The sequence below is a fragment of the Fundulus heteroclitus genome, chromosome 12, assembly GCF_011125445.2.
Source record: "Fundulus heteroclitus isolate FHET01 chromosome 12, MU-UCD_Fhet_4.1, whole genome shotgun sequence".
Taxonomy (NCBI): domain Eukaryota; kingdom Metazoa; phylum Chordata; class Actinopteri; order Cyprinodontiformes; family Fundulidae; genus Fundulus; species Fundulus heteroclitus.
The window spans coordinates 34,729,616-34,747,055 of record NC_046372.1 but is presented as its reverse complement, the minus strand read 5'-3'; the positions used below and the strand labels follow the sequence as shown (position 1 = coordinate 34,747,055).

Below are 17,440 nucleotides of genomic sequence, written 5' to 3'. Positions count from 1 at the left end.
ACAAAGGACTGGGAAAGATAACACACACACATACGTTACTGACATAGATACCGACACGTAGAAAAAAGACACCTCAAGTCAACGTTAACCAGGAGCACAGAGGACATTTACTGTCAACAGATCACATGATGCAACTTGACATTAAACTAGCCAAACAATCTTCACATCAAATGAAAAAATTACAACAATGTATAGAAATTATTACCTCAGACCATTGTGTTTCAAAGGCATGACATGATTCCTACTACTGGGCATGATGAGTGAATGGAGCTGCTCCAACGCACAGCAGCAGGACCTAATTTCAGATTATTTCTAGCAAAAGTTACTTGACCACTTGGTGGTCGCTCATAAGTCAAATAACTAATTCCCAGATGGTCAGCTGAGTGTTAAATGAGGAAATCCATCTATACTACTGGACTGAAGTGATTATACATTTCAGTATATACACTAGATCAGTTTATCTTGGTGAGTGCATTGACAAAACATTTATTATGACCTGGAGAAGGGAGGAGGAAAAGCAAAAAGAAAAAAAAACAGGCAGTGAGACCCAATTCTAACATTTTTTACATTAAATATATAAAATACAAAATAGGCCGTATTAATTTGCCACACATATTTTAAAGAGGTGAGAGGACTTAATGTTGCACAAAATATGCTACATTTTCATACAAGGAAGATACAATGCAGGACAGGAAAGAGTGTTAAAGCATTAATCTCTATTTGTGGTTTCTTCAAACTTTTATTTAAAAAGAAAGGTCCAACAGCCTTTTGTTAAAGATTTGTTTCAAGGTTTTTAACCAGCCCTAAGGGGGATTGTTGTCTTCTTTTTTCTGTGGCTACCTAGAATCTCTGCTCCAAACAGCAGTAGGACAAAAAGATACATAGCTGTATCTGAATGCAATGTAATGCTAAATCCTTGTGAATTTAACGTGTCTGCTTTCTCTTTAAACGGCCCTCAGATGGATTACTTCCTCTGGCAGATTATAGTTAAACGGAATTGTAGGTACGCTAAGCAAAGGCAATATAAATCTCACTAATTTGGACTGCATCCACACAATATTAAGTTGATTCATGCTTTCATATGAAATAAAGCACAAACATTTTGCATGAGCAACTTAAATGTGAAAGCTTTCACAGAAAACCCAATATATCAAAATTCATAAACTGATCAAAATCTGGTTTGACAGAAAGCATTAATAAATTCCCACTTTGATTTAAATACCTTAATACATTGAGCTTGTCATAGTTATCAGACCTAATAAGAGGTTTCCCTTTCTCACAGCCTTTGCAGCATAGTACATACAGTCTAACCTCTTAGCATTTGTCAGGAAATCTGATAGCTACATTCAGCTACGTCTATATTGTCGCTGCAAACTTTGAGGGGTGTGCGTGATTTTTTTTTTTTTATGCGTGTTCTGTGTGTATCCGAGAGTGTGTAAAGGTTTTGCTGTTCATGCTGTTCTCACACCACACGCCACACAGGGGGTCCCTGAGCTCTCAAACAAGGCAATGTTTACTTAAATTACCGTACACACCTAGCGAGAGGCAGAGAGGTACAAAGACACACACACACACACACGAGCCAAGAAAGTAGGAAAAAATGAAAAAGGGAAATCTGCATGATGAATAAGGTGTAGAAAAAGATAGAGATGATTAAAAGATCTTATATGATGAGAGCACAGCATACACTTTTAATCATATTGAATATTTTCAGCTTTGTTACTGCTGTTGTCAGATTTTATGTTTGGCTGAACTTCATTGTTTTTATCACTAAATCCTACGATTTAACTGATACTGAAGGCCATTTATAGTGCCGGTCAAATGTCTTAAATCACCAGTGTGTAATTTGATCTAATTCTGACAATACGGTTAGATTATACTGAATTTTATTGGACTGATTTTTTTTTATTTTATAGATTTTTTCAAATATATATATATATATATATATATATATATATATATATATATATATATATATATACAGTAGCAGTCAAACTTTTTTACAGTAGCAGGCCACACACTATCAGGTAGGAGGGTGCACTTATGCCGGTGCCCGAGCCCCGAAGGGGAGAACTTTGAAAAATAGAGTCTCCCTGATGTATTTTGGAGCTTTCAAGACAGGTGATTAAAGAATAGAGTCAGAGTGCATGTTTTAAATGGAATAAAAAGCAAAAAAAAGTGAATGATCAATTCATCAAAAACAACCTTTGTTTTTTATTATTATTATTAAAACATTTTTACACGTTATCATGTTTTAACAAGGTTTTGAACTAATTTGCATAAAATTTGTTGAATTTGAATTACTAGCACCATTTAAAAACAGATCAGATTAGGTGAATATATGACAATTTACTAACTTCCGAGCACGCAGTGAGACAACATGCGCGCTCAAAACCGGTCTCGTGCGTGCTCAGTTCCTTCTCTTCTCGCGCGCTCAATCCACGAGTGTCGCACGAGAAGAGTTTTTCAGAGTTGAGCTAGGATTGGTTCCTGCGCGCTAAACCAGAAGGCACAAATATCGCTCCATTATATAATCGGGGAAATGTAGGCAGCGGCAAGAGCTGCTATAGACGGCGATTTGCCGCCGTTGACCGGCTACTTTTGACTGCCCTGTATATATATATATATATATATATATATATATATATATATATATATATATATATATATATAGCTGTTAAAAACTAAAACAGACAAAAAGATTTTGGAGTGTGCTTTTGTCTCCTCAGATGACTAGTGGTAGTCTTGCTTTATCCCTGCTGATGAAGACTACCTGAACTGGGCGAGAAGCAGGCCTCCCAGAGATGACCCACAGATTGAGAAGCCCATGGCGACCACACCGTTCCAGAAGCTGAGCTCTCTGGCCGTCATGTGGTGATCCAGGAGGAAAAGAGGAAACATGGTGACGGCACCCTGCTCCCCTGTAGAGGGAGAAGCACACACATGGAGAATAGACACATAAAGCAAGGTGAGAGACACTAGGAACATTTGAGGACGAGTAAAACAATCACAAGACAACTGGACAGTGGTTCTGCTTTGAGTTTACCAAGGAGAAAATTATCTTTCCAGGTTGTATATGTAATTTTTGTTTCTAATTAAACAAGGCAACTTCTCATCAACAGTGAAAATATCAAAGTCAAACACAAAGAGGAGGCTGCAACAAAGTGTTTAGCCTGCAACCCTGACGAACACGGCTTCCCTGAGATGACGGCTGCAGGTTAATGAAGCGCATGGGTGTGCAGAGTACCTACGCCTATTCCTGGAAAGTGTCAATAATAGATGCCTGACAAGAAAAAGAATACCCTCAGCCACTTTATCAAACAGAGGCCTAGCACTTTTCCTAAAGCTCAAAAGAGGAAGCACAACAAAAAAAACACAGAAACTTCTCCAGATGAAACAGACCTCACAAAGACCTTTCAGTCAAAATAAAAAGTTTCTGTCAGACAGTACGGCTTTCTTCTGCGTGGCGTTGAGTGTGGGGGTAATGTTCTGCGGAACATTACAGTAAAATATTCAGTGGTGCCGACTACACAGCATTATTATATTAATGGAGACTGACTTCAGAAAGACAGTGGGACCAAGGAGCTGCGTGAGTGACAGCTTGGCTCCCAGACTGCTGTCAAAGACGACACAACACAACCGACGACTCACTCACTCAGTCAGCCAGGAGACAAACAAAAATAGAGAAAGAGAGGGAAAAAAGACAGATGAAACAGACTCCCAGTGACTGGGAGTGCAGCAGCAGAATTAGAGTGTCACCGCTGTAACAATGGTGTGACAACCTTCCTAAAACCTGGGGAGGAAACGTGGATTCTCTCTGTAGCAAACACTTGTCTCTCACTTCTGTCACTCATGTGTTACCGCTGGCAGATTACACATGCTCGACATACAGACGGGACTGACTGTGCTATGAAGTCTGTCATAAATGTTAATTTACCCAATCAGATAGGACATTTGCCTTCTGACAGACAAGAGCGTGTGTTTTGTGTTTTTGTCTTTGAGGTAAAGTCAGAGACAAAAGAAAGTGAAGAACTGCCACCGCTGCAGGTTCACGAAGGTCTTTCTTATCGCAGTACGTCTACTGAAAGGAGTGGGGTATGTAGATTAAGTGAAAATATATCAAATTAACAAAACTAGCCCCCTGGTACATTATACATGTAAGATAAACAGGATTTTACAAGAGCACTGACAAAAAAAACAGCAAATAATTCACTGCTCTACAAAAATTTAAGGAACACTTTGAAAACACATCAGATCTCAATTGAAAAAAGTATTTCTGGATATGTAAAGTCTAATGCGTAGGAACAATAGGGTAACGCATCTTTTGACGAAAATGATCAACCTACAGAGGGCTTAATCTGAAGTCGTAGAGAAAGGGAAACTGAAATCCGATGTGGCAGGCATGTACACTTTACGTCATCGCAGCAACTCCAAACTCTCCTTACGAGATGACGGATTGTCTCCTCCCAGAGCCTGACCAGGGCATCACTGAAGCTCCTGGACGGTCTGAGGTGCAATGTGGTGGTGTGAGGTGGACTTAATCATGATGTCCCAGAGGTTCTGTTGGCTTTAGGTCCGGGGAGCGTGGACAGGTCTGTGCGTCCCTCCATGAATATGCCTCCCCAGACCAACACTGACCCACCATCAAACTGATCACGCTGAACAACGCTGCAGGCAGCAGAAGGTTCACCGCAGTCCTTCCTCGTGAAATCTGTTTCTAAGGGTTGGGTCAGAAACATTCATGCCAGTGGCCCCTTACAGGTGACTTTGTAGAGCTCTTGCAGTACTTTTTCGGTTCTTCCTTGCATAATGGAACACATTCCAGTCCTGGTGATGGATTAAGGACATCCGGCGGTCCTGTCCAGCTCTCTCAGAGTCATTGCCCGTCTCCTGGAATCTCCTCCATGCTCTTGAGACTCTGCTGGGAGGTAGAACAAACCTTCTGGCAGTGATATCCATTTGTGCAGTTGGACTGCCTTTGTAACCTCTGTAGGGTCCAGGTATCGCCTCATGCTACTAGTAGTGACACTGACCCTAGTCAAATGCAAAACTACTAAAAAGCAATCCAAAAAAAAGAGGAGGGAATAAATGTATATGGCCACCACTTGCAGAACCATCCCTATTGTTGGAGGTCATCTCATCGTTAACCCTTTAGTGCATCCGTTGTTAATTTCATCAACACCAGAAAGCTGTAGCAGTAGAGGAGGATTAGCATCCTCCTCTACTGCTGAACTGACCAGATCCGTAAACCAGAGTTTTAACTGACTTGCTATTATCCTTTGGTTAAAAAGTGTTCCTTTAATTTTTTAAGCAGTGTACATTGAAAAGAAGTGAATTTAATCCATAACAGAAAATGAAGAGGAGTAGAAAACAAAGTGCTTTCTCGCTCTTAAACATTTTTAAACTATTACAATCACAATTTGAATTGACATCCATGTTGTAGCTAAGGATCTCAGTCATCTGTCCTGTGCAAAGATTCATTGTTTACAGGCAAATTTAAGGATTTAAAATTTGAACATCTATTGGATTAATATATACATTTTTAAATCACTAGCTCTTAATGTGCTGCAAAAAAATCTGATCTTTCTCCAAACAGTGCATACACCATTGTTTTAGTATGACCAATTAGGGGTGTAAAGCACCAGCTTTGTCACAAGATGTTATACTGATTTGTTTGGATAATGATATGAAACTGGCCAATATAGCAGAGTCTGTTATTATTTCCGATCAATATGATGCGATGTTATCTGCCCATCTAACACCATTATTTACATTGATATCAACTCACACAAAAAAATAATAATAATATGATTTGATAATTTTATTTCTAAGCTCTTACAGGTGTCAGGCATTTAAATAAAAAAAGCATTCTTCTAATTTTATAATAATAATAATAATAATAATAATAATAGATCACCTGTTCACTATAGTGTCATGCATGAATTTCAAAAAATAAAGGTATATCTTAAAAATTATGATATGGGTCAATATTTTCCTTTTGTATCAATGTAATTGGATTGTTAATCGCTGAATCCATATATCAGTGTTGATTGATGTATTGTTACACCGCTATCGGTGATGTGTTTAGAAATTATAGGAGAGAAAGCAAAAGTCATATAAAGATAAACCAGATTTTCTTCTTGCTGCAATAGAGAAAAAAAGAGCAAGATTTACAAGATATTACAGGAAGGTGTAACATATTACATGAAAATGCTCTTTTTTTTATCTTTGTGAGCATTCAACCTTGGTCGAACATGCTGGATTTGGAAACACTGGCAGCTTTTTGTAAATCTCAGAGCTACAGTAAAGATCAACATTCTCTAGAATGTATACATGGCTTCTATTGCTTAAGTCATACAGTACTAATGGCTAACCTAAGACGCTAAAGCGAGTTTAATATATTAACTCTTGTTAATGAAGTAAACTCTGGCACAATGCCCCGGTCGTTTATCCGTGATCCTTCTATGTCTGTCTGTTGTTTAGCTCAAAGATCTAGATTTCCACCGTGCTGCCTTCAACTAATTATTTCTTTATAGAGGCGGTATTGGTTGGACATGTAGCTAAATATAAACCAGACAGATTATCCCTTTCTATAAATATTCTCACAGCAACAATTATGTATTTCAGCAAGAATTTAATAAGATTTCACAAAGTAAATAGAAAACAGTGGAAGAAGAAGAAAGGGGAGGAGATGGTAGAAACTCAAATAAAAAGGGCAACAGTGTAAGAGACGAGACGATGCCTACGCACACAAAAAAAGGTAAATTCGAAAGACACAGCAATAGGTCAAAGAGGAAAATAAAATTCATAGGAAAAAGAAGATGCAGAAAAAAAAGAAACATACAGTCAAGAACAGGAAGACACGAACAGAACATGACGCAAGAGCGAGGATAACAGTCAGCGATGAGGATGGCTGTAGACAGAGGAGCAGGAGGAGGAGGGGAGGCTGAACAGAGACATTGTTAGGAGGTTAGTGGAGAGGAAACAGAGGAGGGATGGCAGGCTCAAAGAAAACTGTGTTTACAGACAGCACAGACAGACAAAACTATTTACCGTTAAGAGGGAGACAACCATTAGGAAGGGGGTGTTTTGTTTATCCTGGTTATTTAAAAGGTCTGTAATGGCAACAGAAACTGTACGCACACACTTGCGCTTAATCGCAATTTTTTTAAAACAAAAACTTGAAATCCGGGATTCCAATCAACACATTTTTAAACGATTGGTGTAAAAGTTACTGACTAAACTCCCAATGCCTGTTGTTGGTCTACTGTGTTGTGATTTTATTTAAGCTAAAATAGGCCATCAGGATTTGTGTAGACCGTTTCTGAACACTCACAGTCTGTTTTTGTGTGCTCGGCTTGCAAAGCAGAATATAGGAAGTGCAGTTTATTTTGCTATGTCTTGGTACCAGTAGATACTTGATCTAATGAGGGGAAGTGGCAGCCTAGTGGTTAGGGAGCTGGACTTTTGCGTCTTGGTAAAGATGTTTGCAGAGACTCACAACACGACTGTCGTGTGGCAAGCTAGATAATGTAAATTCCAGCTGCTCAAGTTGACAACAAAGAAAATATTAGCTGCGGTGCTAACTAGCGACCACCGGCTGTTTCTTTAAGCACCATTAACACAAATGTCAATGTCTGTATGAGTGCTGGTCGGGTCCTAAGGCCAATCATCACATGAACAGAACGAGCAGAGTATTATACATTAAGTTTCTTCTAAATGTCTCCTCACCGGATAAAGTTCCATATAAATCTTTGGTTTATGAGCTAAAAAACGAATCAAACTATTTTTGTCTTGAACTGATCTTGCATTAAGCACTGATGCCTGAATTCAGCATATAAAATGTAACGTTACCAATCCTTTAAAATGTTAAGCTGTTGTCCTGAGCTCACTTTTTGTCTTTCATGGCTTGTGACAGATTTCTAACTTTGGTTAAATAAATTACTATTATTATTGTTATTATTATTATTATTATTATTGTTATTTAATACAAAAATGGTCAAAATTCTCCTCCCATTGTCTTCAATTTCAAACAAGATTAGGTTGTGGAGGTCACAGGTCCAGGGGGGACATCCAGAAGGTTCCTGTAGCGAGTTCTGGTCGTCCACAGGGTCTCCTCCAAGTGGGACGTGCCTAGGAAACCTCAGAGGGGAGGGACCCAGAAGGCAACTGACTACCTCTGCCAAGGTAATGGAATTGCTTTTTCTCAAGCCTTCAGGCTTCCCCCGCTTTACATGGTGGGCATTGTGACCACACTGTTAAATCTTCCAAGGGTTCCCTCCATCACTCAACAGCATATCCCCACTCTGGGACCGCAGTTCCCTCCCAAACCGTGCCCAGCTTGGGATGATCGCCATTCCCCTTTCTGAGTCACATAATGATTTTCCAGAGCTTCCTCGAGGCCAACTGAAAATCTCTGAATTCCTACCATGTCCAAGTTTTAGCTTTTGCAACCACAGACACAGCAGTTCTTCTGGCCACCCAGCATGTGTCAACTGCTTCATGAGTCTCCAAAGACAGCCAAGCCCTAAAGGCCTACTTCTTCAGCTTGATGGCAACCAACAGCACTTATGACCACGAGCAGGTTCTCTGGTTGTGGTAAAGACAGCCACAGATAACCTTCAGGTCACAGCTTCTCGTAGCTGCATCTATAATGAGGTCCTGAAGATGATTCCATGTCCCCAACCTCCATGGGGACATGAGAGACATTTTCCTGGTGGTGTGATTTGGAGATTACCCGAACAGGTTCCATTGCCAGATGTTCCCATCTCACCCAAATCAATTGTTTGGGTTTACCAGGTCTGTTCTGCAGCCTCCCCTGTCCACAGATCTGACTCGTCATCACTTGGTGATCAATTGAGCTGGTCCCCTCTCGTCAAGTGCCAAGATGTAATGTCACACATTTGATGATAAAATTATGAAATCCATCATCATCATTCGACCCAAGGTGGCCAGGTATCAAGAACACTTGTGAACCACCTAATACTTGAACATGTTCCCTGTTATAGACGTCCAATGCCTAGCACAGAAGTCAAATAACAGAACACCGGTCGGATTCAGAACGGGGACGCCATTCTTCCCAATTGTAACCTCCCAGATAACACCTTAGTTGCCCACATGGGCATTGAAGCCTCTCAGAAGCTTCAATTCCCAGATGGCAATCCTTCCTGGACGCAATCCTTCCTTATTTTTAACCCATCAAAACCAAAACACTTGAAACAGTAAGGCCATAAACCAAACCCTCTAAAACGTAAAGGTTATTATTTTAACAACAAAAGTGTACATCTGTTTTAATGCTTTTTTATCTCAATATCTTATTTCGAATTGCCCTCTCCTTACTTAGACTATAAACCCTAAGTCCAAATGAATAACAGCTCCTCTAAAATGTATGGTGTTGTATAAATGTTCTTCATAACAGGGTGTTACATGCTTCAGAACTCTGATCAGGTGCATATAGTTCCACGTGTAGACAAAAAACAACTACTTAGGCCAGGATTTGCATGTCTTTACTAAAATCAGACTTATATCCCTTTACCAAGTACCCCCATACAAACACAATATCTGGAAAGCTGATCTATAACACAGGGATTTCAAGGTAATAGATTGAATGAATATTAGGCAGATGGGTAAAAATAAATGCAGTGTGTAGCTGTGTGTGTATGTGAGCAGAGTTGTCCTACGGAGTGACACTGGGGAAAAGAAAATTTTGAGGCAATGGTGCAAGGTCGGCAAGGACAGAAGGGCGAGGATCTGACCTTCCTATGGCAGCTTAAACAAAATAGCTGAGATCACTGAGGACACACACACTCATCCTGCACAACAACATTATCACTCTCTGCCAATAACAGGCTAAATAAAGACGGCTTCATACATTTAACATGTATGAGGACAATGCAGAATGCACGTATACACAAAGGTCCACAAGGATACACATTCACCTGCACGCACTGTTCAGCTCCTCAGGTTCACTAGGGACAGCATAAAACCTGCCTATATGCAATTTCACAGTATCTTATGCATATTAGTCTTTTGTCACACCCTTGGACACAAGGAGTTATGTATGACACTCGGGACTCAAGAACATGAACGCCAGAACATAGGGTAACAGCAAGTACATCCCCCCATGATACAAATCAAGCCTTCCAGGCCGCTGAGTTGACTCTTCTTCTTATTTGTTCGTTTAAATAAATTAACCATGTAATACCAAGTAAGGTGTTTTGTTTTGTTTTTTGCTACACCTAGTCTTCATTCTACCATTCTATTAATAAAACAAGCCAAGGATTTTTAATTATTACTTATTGATCAATGCATATGATTTACTTTTTTTAAAATGTATCCATCTATTTCAGGAAACACATTAGATCTACCTATAAAGGATACATTTATTCAACATAAAACTGATTCATTTCTTAACCCTGGGTATCTTGCCACCCAAACATTTTAAATGTAACCTCACTCCAACACACCAAAGTTCATGCAGATATTCTGCTGAACCCCTTTAATGATCCACCCATCTATCCCTGCAGAGAGGAAACATAAAAGATGTCGAGATGTGGGTCCAGATAACCTGGATTGGTTTGTCCTGTTTGGGCGATGACAGAAATTAATTTTCAAAGCCTTGTCCCCTTCTTATTGTATCCCTTTATTTATTATTTAAGATTGCCAAAAAACTACCATATGAAAACTCCTCTAAGAACCTGTGGATAATTCTCAAAAACAGAATGGCTAACCATAAGCCCTCCCCTTCAAGTACTATCAATACATATAAAATTACATACATACATACATATAGAATTATTGAAACTACAAAACACAACATCTTTGCCTCTGCAAAAACTCTAGAACATCACTATATCATACGGCCGTTTAACAACAGTACATTTTTGAGCCAATTTAACATGTGCCTTAACAGTAGCTTAGTCATGGTAGAGCAACACACTGGGCTGTACCTGAAGACATTTAAAGTGATCATGTCAATTAACACGGCTAAACGGGTTTACATCTATTGCGGTTCTGCTGTCTGCCTTACTCCGGGCGCCATGTGGTGGCTGTTTATTAATTCATCTCCTTCCCCAGCCTCCACTCCAAGACCCTGTTAGTTTTATTCTCTGTTAAATACTTTCGGGGGTGAAAATGAGGGGTCATCTAACAAATCCTTTTTTGTTCAAACTATTGAAATATGGATTACATACTTGTGGTGAACGTACTCTGAAGCTGGACTGGCCATTTTTTTTCCCATTATGTCTCATGTACTGCACCAACCTTATATGCTTCAGGTGTTATCTTTTCCATGTCAGATGTTCCAAACAATGTACTAAAACATAATCTTAGTTCAATGAGCATCTCAGTTGTATTTACATATACATCGGTAAACCCCATGGATTCCCAAGAGAAATCAGCCAACATAGTTTAACTTCTCATCTCTGCATCTTTTAATAAGGATAGTAAGTATGAATATGGCACACACTGATATAGCAATTACGACGTAATCACGCTATATAGTGCATTTTTTCCGACCTGTTCCCCTTCTTCTGTACCCATGCTTATTGATTAAATTATAAAACTGTACTATTTAACTGTTGGTAATTCTCTCACAAGCCCAACTGGCTTTATTCCGTTAGCTGGTCCCAGTGTAGGTAGCTTTGGACTTGATTATATTTTAACATTTACGTTATGACTGTTATGAATTTCAATCTACCAAAGAATTAATTGAAATTGAGTGTAAAATATTGAATAATTTAAACCCGTATGCAGAACCGCCCGACTCCACTGTTGCTGCACACTGCTGATCTGCTGGCTGAAAGGAGGCGACTTCACTTTTCTGTCACTTCTAAGAAAGACAAGTTTGGCTGCGTGGAAACATTTCCAGTTGTGGAAAAGTCATAGAGAGTTTATTTTTTTTTTGTGTTTCTAATGTTTGTGTAAATCCCATTACGCTGCTAAATGGCAGTATTTTCAATGAAGACTGTCATACCTTGTCAATCTTCTACCCCAATGCCAACTCATGGATGTATAACTTTTCAACCATGTTTTGGGAAAAGGGGGATAGGATATTTTGTAAAACTGCTTGCAACTGTAGGTCTTTATTGTTTGCATGTTTCCTGGCTCGCTTCCCATTTCTCCTTGGCAGCATCCCTCCCCCTCACTCCCCCTGTCTGTTGGTCTACCCAGACAGTTCACCCATCATACTGATGGGCTCAGATGACACAAGGGTCACCGTTTAGACACGAGGCCGTGAATGATTGGCCACAGAGTTGGAGGCAGAGCAAACTCAGAGTTCATTAGTGATAGATGGGGAGAGGGTTATTGGGCTTGTATGTGCGTGTTATTATGAGAGGTGTTGTAGGGGGGGGGGGGGGGGGGGTTCAGACAGACAGATTACCAGTCCCACACACAAACATATCCACATATCTCTGGAACAGAAACAATACTGTCTCACATAGGCAATTATGCTGCACATTCAAGTTTCATCTAAAGCAAATATTCATTATATATATATATATATATATATATATATATATATATATATACACACCAATTAATTCCAATGTGGTGTTTTGATTAGCTTTTCCAAAGTGGTAGCTTTTACATAGTGGCCACATAACCTGATGGAGTGAGGGTAACAGATGATGAGGTACATGGTATGCAGAGGTAATTTTCTACAGACCTCCAAGCCTCGTGTAACCTTCAGATTAGCTCAAGAACAGTGTGTAGAGAGCTTCCTGGGATGGGTTTTAATGGCCAAGCAGCTACATGCAAGCCATACATCCCCAAGTGCAATGCAAAGCGTCAGATGCAGGGTGTAAAAGCACGGCGCCACTGGACCCTAGAGAGCAATGGAGATGCATTCTCTGGAGTGACAAATCGCACATTTTAATCAGGCAATCTGATGAGTCCGGGTTTGATGGTTGCCAGAACGGCACTTGCCTGACGGTATTGTGCAAAGTGTGAAGTTTGTTGGAGTTGTGTTCTGGTGTGTGGTTATTCTTCAGCAGCTGGGCTTGACCCCTCAATTCCAGTGAAGAAAACTCTGAATGTTTCAGTATACCAAGAATTTTAGACAACTGAGATGGCCCCTTCCTCTTCCAACGCTACCGTGCACCAGTGTATAAAGCAAGAACCATAAAGGGTTAGGGTTACAGGGCTTCTCGTCCAACATCAGTGTATGACCTCACAAATGCACTTCTGGAAGAATGGTCAGAAATTCCCATAAGCACACTCCAAACTTTTGTGGACAGCTTTCCCAGGAGACTTGACGCTGTTATAGCTGCAGAAAGTGGACGGACGTCATGTGGAACCCCATGGATTAGGAACGGGATGTCACTTAAGTCCACGTGTGAGTCAAGGCAGGTGAGGGTATACTTTTGGTAATGTAGCGTATATAAATATATTGTAATTAGATGCAGAAGTGGGAGACATATAAATGACTAAAAAGGGAAACTCTGTAAAGTGATGATTGTTATGAAAGAAACCATTAATATTGACATTGCTGAAGGCGATAACTGTTTTACTATAGAACCACAACCAGTGGTGTGCTGATCACCTTCCTGTGTGAGCACATGGACCAGAGAGAGTGTTGTGTGTGGGGGGGGCTGCTCCTAGACAGATTACGGGGTCCAGCCAGTCTTCATATTTTGTCTAGTAGTGCCGTCTGCAGGGGATTATCCGATTACCAAGCCACCGTCAACACTCAACACAAAAAAAAAAAAAAAAAAACACACCCCCTCATACAGTTTAAAAAAAAAAACAAAGCTGTATACATTCATGCCCGTACACAGGGACGGACTATGCAAATGTGTGGAGACAATTATATTCCTACCACCCACTTGCACACATACATGTAAATACACACATCAGAAAGATACAAGGTTTCTTCCATTTTTCCATTTCAGTTTCTTAACGCCACAGACACAAAGACGCTCTAATCCTTACATAATCCCCTTCTGCCACCAAAAACCAAACTCTGGTCATATTAACTCTCGCTACCAAAACCCTCAAGCTTAACTTGTTTAGGACCACCTCAGATTTTAACTTGCTACTTTTACCAACATGGTGGCAAACAAATAGAAAGACACAATGCTTTTGAACTAACTTTATATGTTCGTTCCTCATTCGGCCAACATCTTTAATGCTCGGTTTTCACACCAGAGATCCTCGGAAAGAGGGGGAACTTGCTTTCAAACTAAATATTTGTTTCCTTCCTCCATCAAATGTTTTCGGTCTTTCATCCTTTATTAGTGGCCTTTGTGATAATTTAAACAGTCATATACGAGTGGTCAATGTATTTACTTTGTCATTTCTAGACGCACTTCTCACACATATTTCCATTCAAGATTTATGTATATTTTCAACACTCAAATTTCCAGATTTTTACTTACAGTGTTTGGTCAAGTTCTAAAATACAACTACAGAAGGTCTTACTTAAGAAACCTGCAAATAAACAAAATATCTGAACAGATGGATAAATAGATGGATGGATGGAAGGACAGACTGACTGAAGAACTGATGGATAAACAAGTGAATGGAAAGACAGATAAATGGATAGAATGACAGTCGGATCACCTGACGGGTAGATATACTGAACAACACAAACTGTGATGTAGTTAGAACAATGCGTTTAAAAAAAAAATTAAGATATTTATCATGCAAACTTAAAGCGGTGGTTTTGGAAAACCTTTTATAACAAGCACATCTGTTGTAAATGAAGTTTTCCAAGTACCGCCATACTAAGAAATATTGTTATAGAGTGGTGCAACGCCACTTAAAAGTTGACAGCTTAAGTAGTTAAAAAAAAGCTTATCAATTGCCACTGCAAGACTGCTCTAAGAACATAACTAGCTCTACGTTTAATTAGAAGTCAAAGTTTCCAGGCTCACGTCGGAAAAGTTAACAGAGTTTGCCTAAAGTCAGAATTCCAGTTGTGTAGTGTTTACCAACCCCGACCCCAAAATACAATATGGCTGCATGGCATTTAATAGTGGGGGTGGAGGGGGAGGAATAGCAAATAAGCACATGTGGTCATTTCTATCTCATTAATGTCTTGCACGGATATTACAGCCTCCTTTAGTTAACGTGTTGTAACAGTGTTTTTACATTTTAAACATATGGAGAGCCTGGATATGCTAACAATAGTTAGCCCGGTCACTGAGCAAATCCCATTGGTTTCCAAACTTGGAACGGGAAAACGCTCAACTTCGATTTGATGTCAATCCTAGATCCAAGTTCCGACTGCAGAGAATCCAGCATGAATTACTCGCTGTCAGATGCTTCAGCACTGGGAGTTCTCAGAGGTTTCTCCACAGATGTGACGCAGCAAGGTCAAATGTGCCTGAAGAACTGATGGTTTAGGCTATCGGATGTCATTAGCCGAGTCGGTTCATATTTATTGTGCAGCAAACACTGCATGTGCACATGGCATGCATTAAAAACATTACTTTCGTGGCTATTTATAGCCTACTTGTTTACACAGGAACAGCTCTTGCATATTAACAGGACTTACCGAGTTTATACGTGAGCACATACAGGATTGTCCAAGGTGTGCCAGGCACCGCCATCAGCTTTCTCCACACCCTCCACGGCCTGGCGGCGTCTGCCCCCTGCCCACCCCTCCTAACGCCATCTGCCTGCTTTACGTTCTCATCGTCCAGCACGGGGGCCCCCCACACGAACAGGGCCACGCCTGCATACACAAACGTCAGCAGCATGAACATCCAGCTCCACCCGGCGACATCGATCACCGCCAGGAGCCCTCCGCCGGCAAACACCGACCCGGCCTTATAACCCACGACCTGGGCCGTGTTGCCCAGCCCCAGCTCCCCGCGTCCCTTCAGCAGCCCGACGGCGGCCCCGTCTACGGCGATATCTTGAACGGAGGCCAAGGTGTTCATGGCGAGCAGAGTCCCGGCCACTCCCCAGATGTGCGCTTCTGGAGCCAGGGCGGCGCTGGAGAGGCACGTCAGCGCCAGCCCGGACACCGTCCCCACCAGCCAGCGGCGCTTGGTGCCCACCCGGTCCACCAAGGGGGCCCAGAGCACCTTCAGCACCCATGGGAAGTAGAGGATCTTGGTGAAACCGATGCGCGTGAGCGAGTGGCCGGCTCCACGCAGGTATACAGGGAGCAGAGAGGACTGGAGGCCATAGGGGATGCCCTGGACAAAGTACAGCAAGCCCAGGAAGACTAGCTTGTCATTCATGGTCTACTTCCACAAGTGACTCTGGGGTGGAGCAGACACCGCACTGGTCCATGGGTCAGTATTTACATTAAAGGCTGGGCTCCAAATGAACTGCGGCTGTTTGGCCTGAAAGATGAGAGACACACAAAAGAAAAAAAAGGTAGAAAGACCAAGGTTAGTGGGGCTGCAGGATGCATTAGGGTGGCTGAACAGCTCCAGCAGCCTTATAAGGCTGGCTGCTGCTCACTGCTGTTTTACTGCTTCTCCCTCCCTCTCTCCATGCACAGCTCAGTTACAGCCAGGAACGTAACCCCGGCTTCCCTAAAAAAAGTCAAACCCTCATTTTTCTCGCTCGTTTAGTCTGATCACTCCACACGCACTTCCATCACGCAGCGTGCACAGTCACGACACGCGCACGCACGCACAGAGACATTTCTCGGCGGACGGTCATTGGCAAACTATATGCTAGCGCTTCGGTTAGCGGGCTAGCTCTCCGCCACCTCAACACATGCCTGTAAAGCACGTTTATCTGACGTGTCGGCGTTAATCCAAGGTGTTGTTGTAACACACACACACACACACACACACAAAGTCACAAAGAGTAGCTCTAGGACTGTCAGAGGAGGCGTTTTACACACATACAGAGAGGGATGTTGGGTCGTGTAGCTTCAGCTAGCCGCTGGGTGTCCTCCGCTTGTTTACAGTGCTGGGCTGCTGGAGCTCTGAGGGTTGCCAGGTTGCCAGCTCGCAGGACGGCCATCCCCCTTCAGCGGAGAACCAGCCGGACACGCTGCGTTTCTTCTTCTCTGCGGTTTCGCTGCAGCCTGTTTTTTTTTATTAAAAATCACAATACCGCCATCTCATGGATTTAGGCCACTATGAAAAAAAACTACAGGTATTTCAAGCAGCTCGTTTTCCATCGTTACTGGCATCCGTTTCCGTTCTATTGCTTGGCAAAAATAAATTCCCCAGAAAGGCTATTAAATGAGTATATATCTGCTTGCTGATACAATTACAAAGTCCTGTAATTGTCTTATATAGACTGCAGGTGCTAAAGAGTAATGTTCATGTTCTTGAGACTCACTGTGGCCATCATGACTTCTTCTGTTGTCTTTTTTTTATACCACTGTTTGAGCTGGGAATGTGCTGTCAGTGGTTCTCCGTGGGCAGAACACTCATTCAGATGCCTTTTTTTTATCTAAAAAGATCAGATCATAAATAACCATCAACACCTTTCTCCACTCCAAAAAAGTAAAAAACAAAACAAC

General features: G+C 41.3%; 1 protein-coding gene across 2 annotated transcripts in view; it reads right to left on the bottom strand.

Annotated features, from left to right (window-relative positions):
- mfsd3 (major facilitator superfamily domain containing 3) overlaps positions 1-16,969 on the bottom strand; it is a 30,966-nt gene extending 13,997 nt beyond the window's left edge. The window contains exons 1-3 of one of the 2 annotated variants that reach the window (XM_036144499.1): positions 16,811-16,969; positions 15,500-16,298; positions 2,774-2,921 (exon numbers count right to left, since the gene is read on the bottom strand). In XM_036144499.1, coding sequence (XP_036000392.1) covers positions 2,774-2,921; positions 15,500-16,193 — 842 coding nt within the window. In that variant the 5' untranslated portion in view covers positions 16,194-16,298; positions 16,811-16,969. The remainder of the gene's footprint in view (positions 1-2,773; positions 2,922-15,499; positions 16,299-16,810) is intronic. The other variant, XM_012881305.3, reaches the window with a different exon arrangement.
- Positions 16,970-17,440: the final 471 nt, after the last annotated feature.